Here is an 18947-nt window from a genome sequence, read left to right as displayed (position 1 = left end):
CTTGTTTCTGCGCTCTCTCCACGCCCTTCCCAGTTTCCTGTTAGCCAAAGGGATCGCTCTTTCTGAACGAAAAGTTCTCAGAGCGGAGTGGAACCTCCCGGAAAATGCTCTTCTCTTCCGTGTGCGCCGGATGGAGGTGGGGGTGGGCCAGAAACTAAACACCACGGTCGGGAGAGCTGAAAGGACCCGAACCGCGAGGCGGAGGCGGGAGAGGTACGGTTCATCAGAGATGCGCTGAGGGGTCTCGAGACGGACAGGGGGCAGCGCCCATCCATCTGGGGGGCGGAGGGGACTTTTATTCAGCGGGAACTGTGCGGCGAGGCCCAAGGCTCTGGAGGCATTCTAGGTCTAGGGGGTGGCAGGGTGTACCCAAGGGAGTCGGGAGGAAGCTCTAGGTTCCCTTTCTACTGCAGGGGCCGTTCTTGCCCCAGCTGCGCGTGAGCCGAGGGAGGGAGCTCAGCCACTGCCAGGCTTGCGGGGCTGGGCTGCTGAGGTTTCCGCCCCCCCCACCCCCCCCGTCCATCCTGGGGACCCCAGGCCAGGGGGAAGTGGTAGGTTGCCCCTGTCCCTCTGTCACTCCCATCTTCTCTACCCGTGCAGGTCGTATTCTGGGTCAGGAACCTTGTAACATCCCGAGGCTGCGTGCGCAGGGGTCCCAAGCGGGTCGGGGTCCGCGTCCCCTGTGCCCCACTGCACTCGCGGCTTTGGCCGGAGCCGGGCGGAGGGGCCTGGAGGGCGGCTGCTGGGAGGGCGTCTGATCCCCCGCGACTCTTCCCCTGCGAGGGCGGCTGGGGGAGCGGAAGATGGCGGCTGCGGCCGGGCGCGGGGCTCTGGGCCCGGCTCGGACCGAGCGCACCCACTGACCGCCGCCGCCGCCCCCGCCGGGCGGTGCTGTGTCCCCGCAGGAGTCGGAGAGGATGGCCGGGGCCGGTGGCCAGCACCACCCTCCGGGCGCCGCGGGAGGAGCGGCCGCCGGGGCCGGCGCCGCGGTCACCCCCGCCGCTGCGTCGGCGGGGCCCGGAGACGATTCGTCTGACAGCGAAGCGGAGCAAGAGGGACCCCAGAAACTGATCCGCAAAGTGTCCACCTCGGGGCAGATCCGAACCAAGGTGAGCCGCGCCTAACGCGAACGTGGAAGGCGGGAGGCTTCGGGCCGTGGAAGAGGAGCCAGGGCGCCTGGGGCGCTCGGAGCGCGCCGGCGATCCCGGGAACTTGGGGCACAAGGTGAGGGCGGGGCCTGGCCCGGGGGCGGGGCCCGCGGGACCTGGACCGCCGCGCGGCAGGAAGGGATTCCCGGGCCCCGCGCGGGAGGCCGCCAGGGTGGGCTCCCGGGGAGCGCGGCGGCAGACATGGAGGAGAAGGGAACCAGCGGCTCGGCGGGAGCGTGGGAAAATGCTGAAGCGCTCTTGAGAGTTCCCACTCAGGGAACTTAAAAGGACTGTTTTATTTTTTTGTCCTCCCTGCGTGCGATGGTTGGGTGGAGTATGTGGCTTGCGCAGAGAGCCGAGTGCAGGCCGACCAGCCAAAGATGCAAGAAGCCCCCCACCTTCCCTTACCGCGGACAGCAGCTGTCTCCTCCGCAGGACCACTCTGAAAGGGTGGGTGGGGAGGTGACAGCAGACAGCCCCCTTACCTCCCGCTGCCGTTTGGAAGGCAGAAGCCAAGGCGCGACGCCTGTGTAAATGATGCTCTCGGTTAAACTCACCCTGTGTGACACATCAGCAAGCCAAGCTTTTGAGTCGTGGGTTCCTGCTGAGTGCAGGGTTCAGATCTTACCACCATGGTTATCTTAATGAAGATTGACCTCTTTGTGTTATGTGGACATTAGCATGCTGTGTTACTCTTGTTTGTGGAGCAGGTGCTTTTGACCCCTGAGGGCTCAAAGCTGAGAGTTTTAAATAGATCTTGAGCATATACATAGAAGATGCGTACCACACCGAAATATGAATATTCATATTTTTAAGTTTTCATCGTACTTTAAAAATCATCATACTTTAAAAGTCGGTTATCACTGGGGTAGTTTAATGAGGTATTTGAAGAGAACTAATGAAATCATTGGCTTTCTGTGCTCTCTTTAAAAATAAATTTGCAAAAGTTGATTCTATAGTTTTATGAGAATTTGTTTTTTAAGGTCAGTGGACTCCAGTAGGAGAGTAGAACTTTTATTATATGTTTATGATATCATGCTTTTATTAGCCTGCCTCCTTATTTTCTAAAATAAATACATGTAAGCACACGCAAGTGTTAACAAGATGTACTTAGCAAAGAGTCAAAGATTGCTTCGGTCATTTTTTTTAACTGCGCATCCTGTAACTCATTCTAATAGTGACATTTCTTCATTTAATAGAATCTATGATAACTTAAGGATATAGGGTTTAATGTATTTTTTGAAGATTAAGGCTAAACAAGATAGGGACTTTCTAACAGTGCCTTTAACATTTGAAATCTTAATTTTAAAAAAGTTCATAAAACTGTTACTAATGGGCAAAATGGCAGGTTTAAAAATGGGATATTTTATAGATTCTTATGAAATGGTTAAAATTCCACTCAAACACATCAAAATTTACCAGTACATTTATACTGCTTGAAAGAAAATTTAAAGATGGCTTTAATTTGAGTTAAGTTAAACAACAAATTTGGTGTGGGGGGGTACAATTAAAATTTGTAAGTCTTAGGAATTCATAGTAATAGCTAAGTTTATATTCTTTAAATTTTATATTATCTATGGTTTGGGATAAAGCACGTTTTCGAGACTAAGAATAAATTCAAAAAGCATATTTATTATTGGTTTTCCACTTAACTTTCTAATAAAAATATTTAGCACGTTTTTTCCATAATTAGAGATAGTGATCATTAAATGAAATATTTCTTAAATATCCCAATTGAACTGAATTTCAGAAATTCTGCATTTTATACTAACTCATACAAATACATATAAGTTCATCAGCATTTTCATATACGAACACCTGAGATCCAGGCCTAAACTCCTGAGACCGTGAGCCTCCCCTCTCTGCCTGCCTCCCCACCTCAATCCAGACTGTTCATATATGCTACAAATATCATCAGTTATATCTCTTTGTCACACATACTGATTCTCAGGGAAGCGAGCTCGTGCAGTAAGGGCATTCATAAAATGCGAACTGCTAAATTTAATACTGGTTCCCAGCCTTCAAATATGATCCAGGTAGGAGTTAAGGGAAAAGATCTTTTAGAAAAAGACTAAACTTACTTGATCATCTCCACAGATACGCAAGATGGGAGAGTCTGGACTAGCCCAAGGCCTAGTGGTTTTTGAGATGCAAAGCAGTTCTGGGGCGCTTGAGTGGCTCAGTTGGTTAAGCTTCCGCTCTTCAGTTCACCTCAGGTTGGGATCCCAGGGTGCTGAGATGGAGCCCTGTTCCAGGCTCAGCACTTAGCATGGAGTCGGCTTGAGATTCTCTCTCTCTCTCTCCCTCCGCTCCTCCCCTGCTCACGCTCTCTCTCTCTAAAAATAAATAAACAGATCTTAAAAAAAAGAAATGAAAATATTTCTTAAATGAATAACTTAAATGAATAATGTATGTATTATACACTTATATAAAGCTTCATATATCTGGACATTACTATTAAAACCTAGTACTTATTTTAGTTTCCTTTAAGTGCCTTATGATTATGAAGTTGTTTGGTTAGTTTAGTTTTGGGGTACAAAAGGCCGCTAAAGTAATTACCTTATTTAAAGTGTTCTTTGTTGTAAATCTGGCTAATGTTTTAAATAATTTGAATAATCTTAAATTAAATGTGGTCTTTGGAAAGTATCCAGGTTTTTCTTAATTGAAAGAAGTAATGCGTGCATATAATAGGATATTCAACAGCGTGAGAGGATATTCAGGGATGGGAGGGTGTTCAGTGAAAAGTAATTTCCCTCTCACTCCAGACCTCGTCTCCATCTCAGAGGCAATTGTTGACATTTTTCTTGGTATACTTCCAGAAAATGTCTATGAACATACATATGTTTCTTTAAAAAAGTACCAATGGGAACATTCTGTACACATGCTGTGTCTTGTTTGGAGCTCTAATAGGGTCATTTCCCTCATGGCGTGTGCACACCTACCTCATGCTTTTTAATGGTGGGAAAATATTCCATCATGTTAGGTTGAACCAAATGAATTTGCTAGGTCAGTAGGTCAAAAATGGTCAAGGGCCTGGGAGGTGAGCGAAATGGGGAGATGTCAATGAAAGGGTACAAACTTTCAGTTATAGAATGAAATAAGTTCTGGGGACCTGATGTGCAGCATAGTGACTATAGTTAATAATACTGTATTGTATCCTTGAAATTTGCTGAGAACAGATATTAAGCATTCTTACTTTTTAAAAAAGATTTTGTTTATTTATTTCAGAGGGAGAGAAAGAGCAAGCAAGCAGGGGGAGGGGCAGAGGGAGAAGGAGAGAGAATCTCAAGCAAACTCCCCCAGGAGCACAGAGCCCAAATTGGGGCCCAGTCTCATGACCCTGAGATCATGACTTAAGTCAAAATCAAGAGTCAGAGGCTCAACTGACTGAGCCACCCAGCACCCCTAGATTTCAAGCATCCTTAAAACACAAGCACACACACACATTAATTATGTGAGGTGCTGATTATGTTAATTAACCTAATTGTGGCAATTATTTTACAATATGTATGTCTATCAAATTATCCTGTTTTATACTTTGTACATAATTTTGTTTGTCAATTATAGCTCAATAAAGCTGGAAAAAAATGATTGAGTGTGGGAAATTTCATATGGTTCAACCTAACATGATATATCATCGTTTAATTACCCAGTTCTCTATGGAAGGAAATCTGGGTTATTTTAGGACAACATTACTCTCAGGGTTTTTTGTTTTTGTTTTTGTTTTTTTGTTTTTGTTTTTTGTTTTTTTTTGCAGTGGATATGATGACTTTTAAAGTAAAAAATAAGACTGGCATGCTTTTAAAATTAGTGTAATTTAATAATAATATTCTCCTGTGCATTTCAGTACCCTCTCACATCCCCATTTTGTATACTCCTTGTTCCCCTTTTCATTTTTTTCCCTATTTCTTTGTTCTTGCTGTGTACTATTTCTCTCTCTCTCTGTCTTTCATGTTTTTCCTTTCTCTGTATCAGCTAATTAGAATTTTGGGTGGTCTCAGCTAGCTACCCAGGTGCTCAACAGTAGATAATTTTACAGCTGCCTCTATTTCCCCAAAGGAAAAAAAAATCCCTTACTTAGAAAAGTGTAAATGGTGCTGATGTGGGAAAGCCAATGGGAGCTGTAATTCCTCCCATCTCTTCCTCTCTCCTTACCTTTGGCTCTTATTCCTAATTCTTAGTTCTGTCTTAAGGAGGAGGTTGATTTTACATTCAGATTTACTGTTGCAGAGAATTTCACAGGTATTTATTGAGAATGAGACATTTTGAAACAGCACTAATACAAACTTAGACCACCTTGGTTTTGAACATGAATGTGAAAGAAGTTTTGTTTGCTTTTTCTTGGCCAATGAATACTGTAGCTGGTGAATACTGTGGCCCATGAATACAGGGACTGGCTGGAGGAACCTAGATTTGTAGACTAAGATTGTTCAACCATCATAAGCCCCATGGTATCAACAAATGAACCATCTCAGTGACTTTTTCTGACAATGACTCATCTCAGCCAAGGTCTCGAAGCTTCATGTGTCAAAAATATCTCCTAATTAGGTTTATTGTGTTCTCATTGATCTGGCATTTCTATGTCTTCTTACAGTTAATTTGGAATATTGATGGGTCTTTAAATTCAGGTAAAACACACCTAATCCCTGGAAAGATATTCAGACCTTTGCAACGTTATATCTGGATTAAGACATCTCTTTAAGCACATTAACAAAATAGTCACCATAATCTTCAGTTAGTACCGTGGTTTTACTTTAACATGAAGGGTGTATAACATAAATTTTTGTACCTTTACGGTAAGGCAGTATATAGAGATATTGATTTGTATTTTTCACTGCTTAATGAGATGCAGTTTGTGCAATTAAAACATTATCTTTCACCATAACTGTAGTTAGAGGTATCTAGGGAAGACTTGCTCAGCGTTTATCAAATCGTAGGTGGCAGCCCGTTAGTGGGCCATGATAGTTTACATCTAACATTTGAAACAGAGACGGAATAGATTATGATTTCCTATAACCACGGTTCTGAGTGGAATCGTTGGATTGGGTAATGATCCAAATATGAGGAGAAACAAAAACATGGCCAGAAGATTGTTAAGAAGTGAGAATAAAGTAATATTGACAGGTTTATTGTTCTGAAGCTCAATAAGATATGAGAAGCAAGTAGGAATTTTAACATTTTGCTAGCTGATGAGCAGGAAGATGCTTTGAATAATAAGAATAATTAACATTCATCTAGGGCAGAACTTGGCGAACTTTTTCTGTAGAGGTTCAGATAGTAGTGTTTTAAGCTTTGTGGGCCATAATTACTCAACTTTACTGTTCTCGTGTAAAAGCAGCCGTAGACAATATTTAAGTGAATAAGTGGGGAGATAAAACTTTAAGGACACTGACATTTGAATTTCATACAGTTTTCAGGTATTAAGAAATGGTCTTCATCTTCTTTTTTATTTATTTATTTTTATTTTTTAAATTTTTATTTATTTATTTTTTAAAGATTTTATTTATTTATTAGAGAGAGAGATAGCAAGAGGGAGAGCAGGAGTCCGGGGCGGGAGAGGCAGGCTTCCTGCTGAGCAGAGAGCCTGATCCCGGACTGGATCTTGGGACGTTGGGATCGTGACCTGAGCCCAAGGCAGCCACTTACCTGACTGAGCCACCCAGGACCCCTCATCTTCTTTTTTAAGAAAAGCCATTTAAACATGTAAAAACCTTCTTAACGGATGGGCTGTACGAAATCAGGTGGCCAGAAGGAAATGGCCCATAGATTTGGCTGGTGGGCCATAGTTTTCTGACCCCTATTCTAGATGGTGGAAAATGGTACAATTCGGTTTGCAAAGCACGGCAATGTTAAGGTGCTGCTCAATGCAGTCAGCATTTAAGGGACGAAATGAAGCTAGATTTCAATCCATTTAAAAATCTCATCTTTGTAGAACATTTTATTTTTAGCTTGGTTTGCGTCTTTGCTTCCATTTTAATGTGAACTAAATATAGACTGGAAACTCTGAGTCCTGGTACAGTAATACATGGTATAACAGCTTTCTTTCCATTTTGATTACAAGTTAAACATGATATTCCATTATTAAAGATAAGAGACATAATAAATAATTTACTAAACCTTTACATATAACTTAAGATACCTTATTTGAAAGTATCTAAATTTAGAAAGCTTTCGCTTCGTTTAAGGTTGAGTGTTTGCTGTTGTGGTGGGAGTGACAAAAGGTTATATGACATGACCATTGTCAACCACCCAGGGCTCCTTTCTGTTTCTAGGGTACAGGGTTTCACTCATATTGGATTTGTTAGGCTTTACTTACTCAGGAAATGTGTTTATAAGCAAAGGTTTTAATTAAAGAGAGTTTGTTTTATATCTAAGAATAGACCTTTGAAAAAGGCCATAACATGTTAGTACATTATTTTCCCTTGGCAAATTTGTGTGGTTTGGCTGGGTATCGAGTAAATTTTCTGTGAATATTTAGTCGCTTGAAACACTCTTGATTTGGCTAAGTGGCTTAGAATGGTCAATAATCATTATTGGTAATAGCCTTGATTCAGGATCCCATGTGCGTTGTTTCTGCTTTAGGTAGTCGTTTATTTATTTGTTTTTTTTTTTTTTTTTAAAGATTTTATTTATTTATTCGACAGAGAGAGACAGCCAGCAAGAGAGGGAACACAAGCAGGGGGAGTGGGAGAGGAAGAAGCAGGCTCATAGCGGAAGAGCCTGATGTGGGACTCGATCCCGTAACGCCGGGATCACGCCCTGAGCTGAAGGCAGATGATTAACCGCTGTGCCACCCAGGCGCCCCTATTTATTTGTTTTTTAAATGAACTTGTATGGCAATAATCCCCTCCCCGTTGCTCTTTGTTATGAGGGTGTTGGGAAGACTGTTAGGCTCTTGTCTTAATCCAAGGAAATATGATTGACTTTATCATGTGTGGAGCTGGAATTTCTAACCTTCTCACTGGGCCATTTGAGTCCCACGACTTTTTCAAACCCCCAGCATGTGATTTACTATAATAAATCTTTTTGGATAGGCTTGGGGCATTTATCTCAGAAATTTTAAAATAACTATCTACTTAGCATCTCATTGTTTACAGAGCGGTTTCAGTAACGGAATAAACTGAATACACATGAACTTATTTAACAGTTGTGTGAAATTGCCTAAATTTTACAAATGATAAATCTGAGACTCAGTTTAATATCTGCTGCGTAAATGGCAGGCAGGAACTCAAAAGTAAGACTTCTAACTACTGTACCATTATTCCCTGGCACGGTAGACCTAATGGTGGGTTCCAAATTCCTTTTTTCAGGAGCTCCATAAGCTTCTTGGGTTTTGAAGCATTACCTCTACAGGGTAGGGGCACAGATGGATGCAAGCCGTCACCTCTTCTCTCCCCCCCCTTGCCCTTCCCCCCTCCCCATCCTTCTCCTCTCCCTCCCCCTTCCTCCTCCTTCCTGCCCTGCCCTTTATCAATTTGTGTAGTCTGTAAGTATATCTCTCACCAGTGTTACGATTTCATAATGTCTTTTTGCATTTGAATTTCACGCTTTTAGTGGCAATGTGGAAGAGTATGTGTTTGCAAAGTAAATTTCTGAATAAAAAATTTCAGCTGAAATATCTCCCGATTTTAATTACTATTAGCTAAATCATGGAATCCCTTTGAAAAAACATCGTTAGAAGGACTAATTTAGAAGAAATGTTTTTAGGTAGCTAACTCTTCAAATAGGTTTTCAAAGAAAACTGTTAGTTTCACTTCCATAAGGTAAGATGCTATTTTTAAAAGGTCATGATATAGCATTAAAAAGAATTATATAAGGTAATTTTCCATGTGGCCTATTGAAGCATAGTTGAGGAAAAAGTATGCGTAAAATTTATTTTTAACTAGTTAAGGGATGAAAATGACATTTGGGGTGCCATTTTCTCTACCTATTTTATTTAGATGAGAAATTTTGTCAGGCTGTTTTGACTTGGATTATTTGTACAAACTCATGTAGTACTTTAAAATTAAAATGGGGGTGCCTGGGTGGCTCAGTCAGTTAAGCGGCCAGCTCTTGATTTTGGCTCAGGTCATGGTCTCAGGGTCATGAGACTGAGGCCCACTTTGGGCTCAGTGCTGAGCGTGGAGCCTACTTAAGATTCTTTCTCTCCCTCTCCCTTCGCCACATTCTTGCTCTCTCTCTCTCAAAAAAAATTATAATATTAAAATGATGTTATAATGTAATGTTAGATATCATTAATATAAAAAAATTATAAATTTTATATGTTTATATATATAAATACATGTAATGTGTGTTATATATGCTATGTGAACACAATATATAATTATAATATCGTGTCCTATGAACATGTTATACACATGTTCCATATACGAACATATCTCTGGAGTTTGTGAAGCAGAATGGTCCAATGAGCAGCCCTGAATCCAGTGTAAGAACTAGAACACTTCCAGTACCATGAATCCACCTGTGTGCTCCTTCTCTTTTTTACCCCTTTGTTGCCCCTCAGTTCCTTCAAAAAGATATTTATGGTGTTCCAAGCACTCTCATAGGTGCCGGGGATTGAGCAATAAACAAAATAGACAAAAAACTGCCTTCGTGGTGTTCACATTTTAATGCAGGAAGAAGTTATGAACTCATAAATATGTAAAATGTGTAGCATATTAGAAGGTGAGAAGTGCTATAGAGAAAAAAATAAATGAGTGGGGTTGGGGAAGGAAGGGGAAAGGTCTTCCTGAGAAGGTGACATCTGAGTAAAGATCTTGAGGGAATGAACCATGGACTTCTGAGAGAAAAGCTATATAGGCAGAAGGAACAGCAGATGCGAAGATCGAGAGACAGAAGCTGTGAGAAGGAGGGGCATGAAGTGGGACCGAAGTTGGGGGTGGTGGGAGTCAGGGGGAAGCAGGTAGAAAGTTGGAAGTAGATTAACAGTGTCAACAGTAAGGTGGTACTATAGAGAAGAGTTCTTAGCCTGGGGTTCATGCATTCCGTAGTGTGGGTGGGGCTTCAGAGGGCTCCCCAGATATTATATCTGTGTGTGTACGCCCCTCAGAAGACTAAAACCATTGATTTGTAAAAGGGAGTTGCAGGATGGACAACAAATGGTAGATGAAAAAAATACACTATAACCAACTGTTGTCACGGTCATTTGGAGAAATGCTAAAATGGGGGGTGTGTTCAATGGAATGAATTGTGTTCAGCGGCATAGGATAGCAGGTTTCCTTCCGGGAGTTAGTAGTGTTGGGTTTGCATCTCGGCTCTTTCGGGTACTATTAGGTGACCTTAGTCATGTTACTTAATGTGGCAGAGAATGCTGTGCTCCTCAGTTTCTGTTTCTCCTGTTCTTCCTGGCCCACCCTTGGACTTCATTTCCCCCCTGCAGATAGGCGGGGTTAGGTAACTGAGTTCAGGTCAGGGGAATATGGGTGGGAGTGATGTTTGTCATTTGGCTTCTGAAGCCTTTTATGAGACTCTGTGTTTTGTCTCTTCTCTCACCTGCCAGCTAGATGGAGATTATCTAGTGAGAGGAGCTTGGATCCCTGAATGACTTCATGGAGCAGAGCCTCTGTGCCCCTCCCCTAACTCTCACTGGTCACATTGGATTGTGACACTAAAAGGAACTAGACCTTTACTGTGTTAAGCCTCTGAGATTTGGGCATTGTTTGCTATATCAGTTAGCATACTGTGACCAACACACTTCATTTCTGTGAATGCAACTATCCCATTTGCAAAATGGATATAGTGATTTCTGCTTTATAGGGTAGGTAAGTAATGAATGATAAAGAAATACACCATATGCTTCTGTATCCTTGATTTTTTGTGATTATTTTATTAAATTGGTATAAAATCTGAATAACTCAATTATTCACAATACATGTATTTTCTAAATAACTTAATCTACTGTTCTTTGTTGACTTTTAAAAGACTTGATAAAACTACTATGGTTTTATGGGCCATTATTTTGTCGTTAAAATGTCTTTGCTACCATGAGGGGCTCTTTGGACATGTCAAAACTCATACTGCAAGAGCGATGAAGATAGGCTTACTCTACTTGTTGATTTTAGCAAGGGTCAGCCTTGTTTCTAGAGTAATGTATGTTATATGTGTCTTATCAAAAAATACTTTAATAGAAACGAGTGACCACTTAGAGGTGGTAGTGGAAATAATTGGCCAGGTAGGCTTTCCTAAGGTGCTTTTGTGGCCCAATCTACTTTATCCTGGAATGAACTTCCTGACATCTTCCTTGTCTCCTCGAGTCCTGTTTACTCCTCGGTCCACACAATCTGGCTTTTGCCCCAACCACTTCATGAGAACTTCTTTTGCAAAGGTCACTACCATCTAATTGCTAAAATCCTGTGGTCTCTTTCTAGTTTTCACTCAACTGTATTTCATGCCAATTTTGTCACTGTTGACCATTTTTCTCATATCTTTCCCTTTTGTTTTCAAGGTTTGAATTTCTCTTATCTTTCTTATTAGCTTTTTACTGCCTGTTCATCTCTAGCCCTGACTCCTTTGGCTAATGCTAAATGTTTTTGTTTCCTAGGATTCTTATTCTAAGTCTGTTTGCCCCTGTCTTAGTTAATGTGATCGATTAGATTAGACTTCCACTACCAGCTGTACCGGTCTTTCCCTAGTCTGTGCTCTTTCCTGAGACCTGGACCTATATTTCCTTTGCCTACCAGTGCTGACCCTAGTGGGTCCTCTAGCTATCTCAGCCTTGACATTGTCAAACCCAACAGGTATGTTCACAGTCTCCCCACCTACTGGCACATTTTGCTTCACTACTTTTATATCTTACAGGATTTGCCTCATAGTTAACTTTGACTCTTTAGCTTGCTAATCAACTTCATTAACCCATTTGCTGTCAACAAATATGCATTTAGAGCCTACTTGGGCTGGGCAGAGTGCTAGACCCTGCGGATGTGTACGAAGCAAACACAGCCCCCTTCTGCATGGAGCTCAGTCAGCAGTCACCAAGTGTGGTCAGTTCTGTTTTGTCATATATTATCTCATTTAATCTTCATAACAAAGTTGTTAAGTAGGTGGGTACAACTATTATATTCATTTTAGAAATGAGGAAACCAAGAATTAGAGAAGTAATTTGCCCATGGCCACACAGCTCTCCAGTGACCGGTTTGCTGCCTGGTTTCAAACTAGGACGATATACTGTCCCTTTGTCTACTGTATGTATCTGTTGTGAACTCGTCCCTTTCCTTTTATTTCTATTGCTACTTACCCTAACTTCATTTAACCTGCCACATTTATCATTTCAATGTTTGCAATGGAGTTCCCGTCTGGTCCGCTGCCAGAGTTATCTCTATGAGAGGGAAGTATGATCATAACACATTTTGCATGAATCCTATCCATTGCCCCTTACTAGTGGAATAAAGTCTAAATTTCTTAGCATGGCTTAGTAGGTCTTTCTCAGTTTGATAGTAAACCACCTTTCTATTCATTTAGCCAGTATTTACTGTGTATTGTTGTAGGTGCTGGAATAGTAAATAACATTAAAAAATGCTGTGTACTAGATCTCACATTCTGTTGAAGGAGAAGTTAATACACATATATACAAATATGTACCAGACATTCATAAGCATAATGGAGGAAAATAAGACAGGATGGGGGGTGATGGGGCAGTGTATGTGTGTGTGGAAAGTATTTGGGTTGACTTGGTCCAGGAAGGACTCTCTTCGGTGAAGTGATTTTGAACAGAGATCTGAAAGAAGTGACGTGAGCCATGCAGATATCTGGTGTTGGAACATACCAGGCAGAGTCAGGGCCATGGTATTCCAGTTGTGTTTTCTGTCACTGTCATCCTGTGGCCGATCATGCCAAACTCTTCTCTGTTCCCAAAGTAAGGCAGGTACTGTTGTACCTCCAAGTGTTTGCATGTGATATCCCATCTACCTGAAATGCTCCTTTTTCCTCTATTTCTCTGCCTGATGTCTTTATTTATTTAAAAGATTTTATTTCTTTCTTTGAGAGAGAGAGACAGAAAGCACAGCATGGAGAGGGGCAGAGGGAGAAGACCTCGGGCTTGATCCCAGGACCCTGAGATCATGACCTGAGCCAAAGGCAGACACTTAACTGCCTGAGCCACCCAGGCGCCCCTGCCTGATTTATTTTTAAGTACTATTATTTCCCAACATTTCTGAAAATATTTGAAGTGGTTTATATTCAGTATTGTGTATCAAGCTTAGGTAAAATATAGATAAGACTATGAGACCAAGAATGTTAGTAGGTTAGTCTACAAAGCAGGGTGTCTGTGTCATCTGTCTATCTATCTATCTATCTATCTATCTATCTATCTATCTATCTATCATTAAAGATAAGTTGTAAATTTGGTCCCAAGCTTCCTGGTAGCCAACACTAGATCATTTACAAAATTTTATTATCAGGGAAAACATTTTTTGTTTTAGTTCCCAAGGAAAGGTGTCTCTTAGTCTTCCACGTGGGGGTCACTGAGGGATGAAGTAGATGCTCCCCTCACCGATACGTGGGCAGGATGGGATCTCGTGCGGGCCTGGTCTTTCCTGGGAGCAGGATTGTTTATCCAGAGTGTGCCGTAGATTTGGAAGTAGCGCTTTTGGAAGTTTTTTTCTGATTGTTTCAGTTTTCTTCGTGAAATAAGAAGCTGGACCATCAGCTGAGAATAAGATTGGGGAGAGGATCTTAGAGATCTGGGAGAGAGGAAAAGGTGTGAAATACTTGAATAGGAGAATGGGAAAGGGAATGGAGTAGAGACATGCAGTGTGAATATCAGGTGGCATTTCGGGCACACCTGAGGCAAGTGACCATGAATTGAAGGTAAGCACCGTCGGCCTGCCCGTGGGACCATGTTCAGCTGCGTGGTTGTCGGCACAGAATAAATAGAGAACTGGGTTAAACCAGGGTCGTGGTTTGGTTAAGTAAGTATGGCAGAGCAAGAGGGGATGGGAAGACTGAGGGTGGACACAGGGGAGAGATTACAATGACGAGCTCTGGAATTTATGTTAGGTAAAGAATGAGCCCTCGAGACTCTTAGGAAGGGACTATGGGACCAAGTAGCCAAGGAAGGGTAGAAGAGAAAATCATTGCAAATAATTAAATTTTAGTCACTTAAATTAAAGAAGAAGAAGAGAGAAAGAAAAGAAAGCCTACTAAAAAAAGCTATAGAGTTCTAATTATTTTATTTAAAATTTTTTAAGAGAGGGAGAGGGGAGGGGCAGTGGGAGAGGGAGAGAGAATCTTAGGCAGGCTCCACGCCCAGTGCAGAGCCAGACTAGGGGCTTGATCTCACAACCCTGAGATCATGACCTGAGCCAAAATCAAGAGTTGGACACCTAACCGACTGAGCCACCCAGGAGCCCCCAGTTTTAATTATTTAAAAAATGCTTTACAGATGCAATAATAATAGGTTTTGCTGGGGGAAGTCTCTGGATCATGTATGCATAGCTGGGGTCTCTTCATCATTAGTAAAATACAAAGAATGTTTTACTTAGAACATGAAAATAGTTCCTCAAAGAAATAAATGGATCTGGGTTGGAATTAAAAACAACAACAACATACAAATGAAACCTTAACATGCATTAAGTAACTCATGAGTCCTAGTTTCAGTTCTTACTGGTTAAGTCAAGAGCGTCTTCAAGTTTTAATTTCCTCGTATTTAAATTCTCATAAGGTTCTTTTGAGGATTGAGGAGATGAAGTCCTTAGCTCAGTGCCTGGCACATAGTAAATGCTAGTAAATGTTAGCCACATATTCAAGAATCTTGAGGGGCACGTGGGTGGCTCAGTCAGTTATGTGTCTGCCTTCTGCTCTGGTCATGATCCCAGGGTCCTGGGATCCAGCCCGATGTTGGGCTCCATGCTCAGTGGTGAGTCTGCTTCCCCCTCTGCCCCTCACACTGCTTGTGCTTGCACTCTCTCTCTCAAATAAAAAAAAAAATCTTAAAAAAAAAAAGAATCTTGGGTGAAAGGCACTCTTTCTGAAGGGTGCTTTTGCACTTAGAAGGATGCAAGGGAGGGAGGTGCTAGTGAAATCTTCAGTCTAGTGAAAATCCCTGTGTGTATCCAGCCTTTGGCAGGCTAGAGTCAAAACTGTGTAATTGTAAACGTTTTGTAGGTTGATAAGGGGATGGCGATGTTCTCATAGATCCAGCTAAGATTCCACAGTAGGAAGGGAAGAATGTTGAAGGAGATTCAACTTTCCCCTGGTAACACGGCTCCATTATCATCATCCATATCTGTCACAACAGTTCTAAATCATTACTATTCAAGCATTCATGGTCTTTCCCCTCCTCCTCTTCTTTTTTAAAAATGATTTTATTTTTAAGTAATTTCAACACTCAACATGGGACTTAAACTCAACAACCCCAAGATCAAGAGTTGCATGCTCTACCAACTGAGCCAGCTAGACTCCCCTCCCCTCGTCTTCTTAAAGAGGAAGCATTCTAACATGTTCTGTCAGCTCCTTCATTCTCCTTTGTTACAGAATCTGATGGTGGATATAACGAGGGGACAGGAAAATACTCATTCTATGGCATTATTACCTTCAGGGCCTCAGTGTGTGTGGGGTAATTGAGAAGCTGGAATGAACAGGGGAAGTCACAAGTGCTCTGTCCTGTCAAGGCAAACTGTGAGCATACATGAGACATTCCCTGGGAAATATTTAGATAAAGGGGGAGGATTAGGGTCCTACATAAGCAAGTAAGAGAAACAGACGTAATGTATGGGTTATTGTCATCACTGTGACCCCATGTATACCTATAGGCTGATAAGGTATTGATGTATGCACTTGATGTATAGTTTAATTAACCGTCTATACAATGCGAGCACATGATATATGAAACATTTAAATTATAAAGTAGTTGGGCACCCATGTTCATAGCAGCATTATTCACAAGAACAAAAAGTAGAAGCAACTCAAATGTCCATTGATGAATGAATAAAAAAAACAAAACGTGGCATATACATGCAATCGGCTTAAAAAAAGGAAAGAATTCTGACACATGCTACGACATGGATAAAGTCTGAGGATGTTATGCTAAGTGAAATAAACCAGCTACAAAAGGATGTATAATCCCCCTTGGATGAGTTACCTAGAGTAGTCAATTTCAGAAAGACAGAAAGGAAGGAGGGTGGTTACCAGAGGCTGGGAGAAACCGGGGAATGGGGAGTTCGTGTTTAATGGGTACAAAGCTTCAGTTTTGCAAGATGAAGAGAGTTCTGTGGATGGATGGGGGTGATGGTTGCACAACCATGTGCATGTACTTAAATGCCACTGACCTGTACACTTAAACATGGTTAAGAGGGTAAGTTTTATGTTAAGTGCATTTTACCATAATTGAAACCAATTATAAAGTAGGCTTCATAGGAATGGCCCACTGTAAACTCAAATAGTATTTACAAGATTTTTTTTAGTGAGATAAAAATGAAAAATAAGCTTAAGAAATGTGCAAAATATGAGGAAAACTATGAAAACATCAAGAAAACCAAGAAATTTTGCTGAGGTACAAAAAGAATCTGGGTGAATGGTATAAGTTGTATCGAGTTTACCTGTAAATTTTACACAATTACAAATACATTTGCTATTTGAATTTGGGCTAACTTACTAAAATGATCTGTAAGTTCGTAAAATAATACGTATTGAAAGGGAAGAGTAACAAGAGGGCCTTAACCAATCAGATGTAATTAATTTAGCACAAAGTTACAAAAACAATGAATGTGGCTTTGATATGGGAATAAATTGAAAGATAGATGGAACAGAATAAAGGTTCAGAAACTTGCCCAAAAACATATAAGAATATACTTTACAATAATGATAATATTTCAAGTGGGGAAGTATGGAACACCCAATTATTCCTCTTGAGGCAACTGGCTCACCATTTAGTAAAAAAAAAAAATGGAATTCTTACCTCACACTATGGACTACATACTTTCCAGATAGGATAAAGATCAAATTTATAATAAACAAATCATAAAAGTGCTAGAATAAATGTAGGTAAGTAGTTGCGTAGTTTCAGGGTTGGAAAGAATTTTAAAACGTGACACTAAGGAAGAAAATAGAAAGTAAAAGCTTGTTGAATTCTCCTGACATATTGAAACTCACCATAAACTAAGTGACAAGGCAAATAATTTCTCAAACCTCTTCAATGTTTAGCCAGAAAGATTATTCCTCATTCTTTGTTTATGATACAAATTTCCAATAATGAAGAACTGGTTCAATTAATTATGCTGTATCTATATCAAAAAATTCCATCAGGTATGCGGTACCTGGCAGGCAGTAGGTGTTCAGTAGGTACTAAGAGAATAGAGAGATGAACAAATTAACTGTTGGCATCATCTTGACATGGAAGGTACTCCCAACATACAGGGCAGAAAAAGGAGATTGTGGTGTGTATAGACTCTGGGTCCCAGGAAAGGACATAACAGAGTTATAGTGGTTTCTGTCTGCATTATGGAATTATGGGTATTTGCTCTTTTCTTATTTCTTTTTTTTTTTTTTTTTGCTTTTTTGTTTTTATTTTCATTCCAGTTAGTTAACATACAGTGTTATATTAGTTTCAGGTGTACAATATTCAGCACTTCCCTACAATACCCTGTGTTCCTCTCAACAAGTATACTTCTTAATCCCCATCACCTATTTAACTCATCAGTTTGTTTTCTGTAATTAAGTCTGTTTCTTGATTTTTCTCTCTCTCTCTTATTTTTTCCCCTTTGCTTGTTTGTTTTGTTTCTTAAATTCCACATACGAGTGAAATCACATGGTATTTGTCTTTCTCTGATTTTGCGTAGCGTTGTACTCTCTGGCTGCATCCGTGTCATTGCAAATGGCAAGATTTCAAACTTTTTTATGGCTGGATAATATTCCATTGTGTATATATACCACGTCTTCTTTATCCATTCATCAATCAGCGGACACTTGGGCTACTTCCATATCTTGGCAATTGTAAATAACGTTGAGATAAACGTAGGGGTGCATATATCCCTTTGAATTAGTGTTCTCGTATTCTTTGGATAAATACTCAGTAGTGTGATTGCTGGATCTTAAGGCACTTCTATTTTTAACTTTTTGTGGAACCTCCATGCTGTTTTCCACAGTGGCTGCCCCAGTTTGCTTTCCCACCAACAGTACATGAGGGTTCCTTTTTCTCTGCATCCTTGCCAACACCTGTTGCTTCTTGTGTTGCTGATTTTAGCTATTCTGACAGGTGCGAGGTGATATCTCATTGTAGTTTTGATTTGCGTTTCCCTGATGATGACTAATGATGAACATCTTTTCATGTGTCTGTTGGCCATCTGTATGTCTTCTTTGCAGAAATGTCAGTTCATGTCTTCTGCCCATTTTTAAGTTGGATTATTTGGGTTTTTTGGTGTTGAGTTGTGTAAGTTTTTTATTGGATACTAACTCTTTATCAGATGTATCATTTGCAAATATCTTCTCCCATTCCATAGGTTGCCTTTTAGTTTTGTTGATTGTTTCCTTTGCTGTGCAGAAGGTTTTTATTTTGGTGCAGTCCCAATAGTTTATTTTTGCTTTTGTTTCCTTTGCCTCAGGAGACATATTTAGAAAGAAGTTGCCATGGCCAAGGTCAAAGAAGTTACTGCCTATGTTCTTTTCTAAGATGTTTATGGTTTCAGGTCTCACACTGAGGTCTTTAATGCAGTTTGAATTTATTTTTTTGTGTGGTGTAAGAAAGTGGTCCAGTTTCATTCTTTTGTCTGTTGCCGTCCAGTTTTCCCAGTGCCATATGTTGAAGAGATTGTCTTTCTTGTTGGGTATTCTTTCCTCCTTTGTCAAAGATTAATTGACCATGTA

At 40.9% G+C, this 18947-nt stretch overlaps 1 protein-coding gene across 2 annotated transcripts in view; it reads left to right on the top strand.

Annotated features, from left to right (window-relative positions):
- The first annotated feature begins 917 nt into the window (after positions 1-917).
- Positions 918-18947, top strand: part of DGKH (diacylglycerol kinase eta) — a 148768-nt gene continuing 130738 nt past the window's right edge. For both annotated transcript variants that reach the window (XM_040623164.1, XM_040623167.1), the window contains exon 1: positions 918-1109. In XM_040623164.1, coding sequence (XP_040479098.1) covers positions 918-1109 — 192 coding nt within the window. The remainder of the gene's footprint in view (positions 1110-18947) is intronic.

Source organism: Ursus maritimus, unplaced genomic scaffold (assembly GCF_017311325.1).
Source record: "Ursus maritimus isolate PB19 unplaced genomic scaffold, ASM1731132v1 scaffold_10, whole genome shotgun sequence".
Lineage (NCBI taxonomy): Eukaryota > Metazoa > Chordata > Mammalia > Carnivora > Ursidae > Ursus > Ursus maritimus.
The sequence above is the reverse complement of the archived record's forward strand: the minus strand, read 5'-3'. Positions and strand labels throughout refer to the sequence as shown.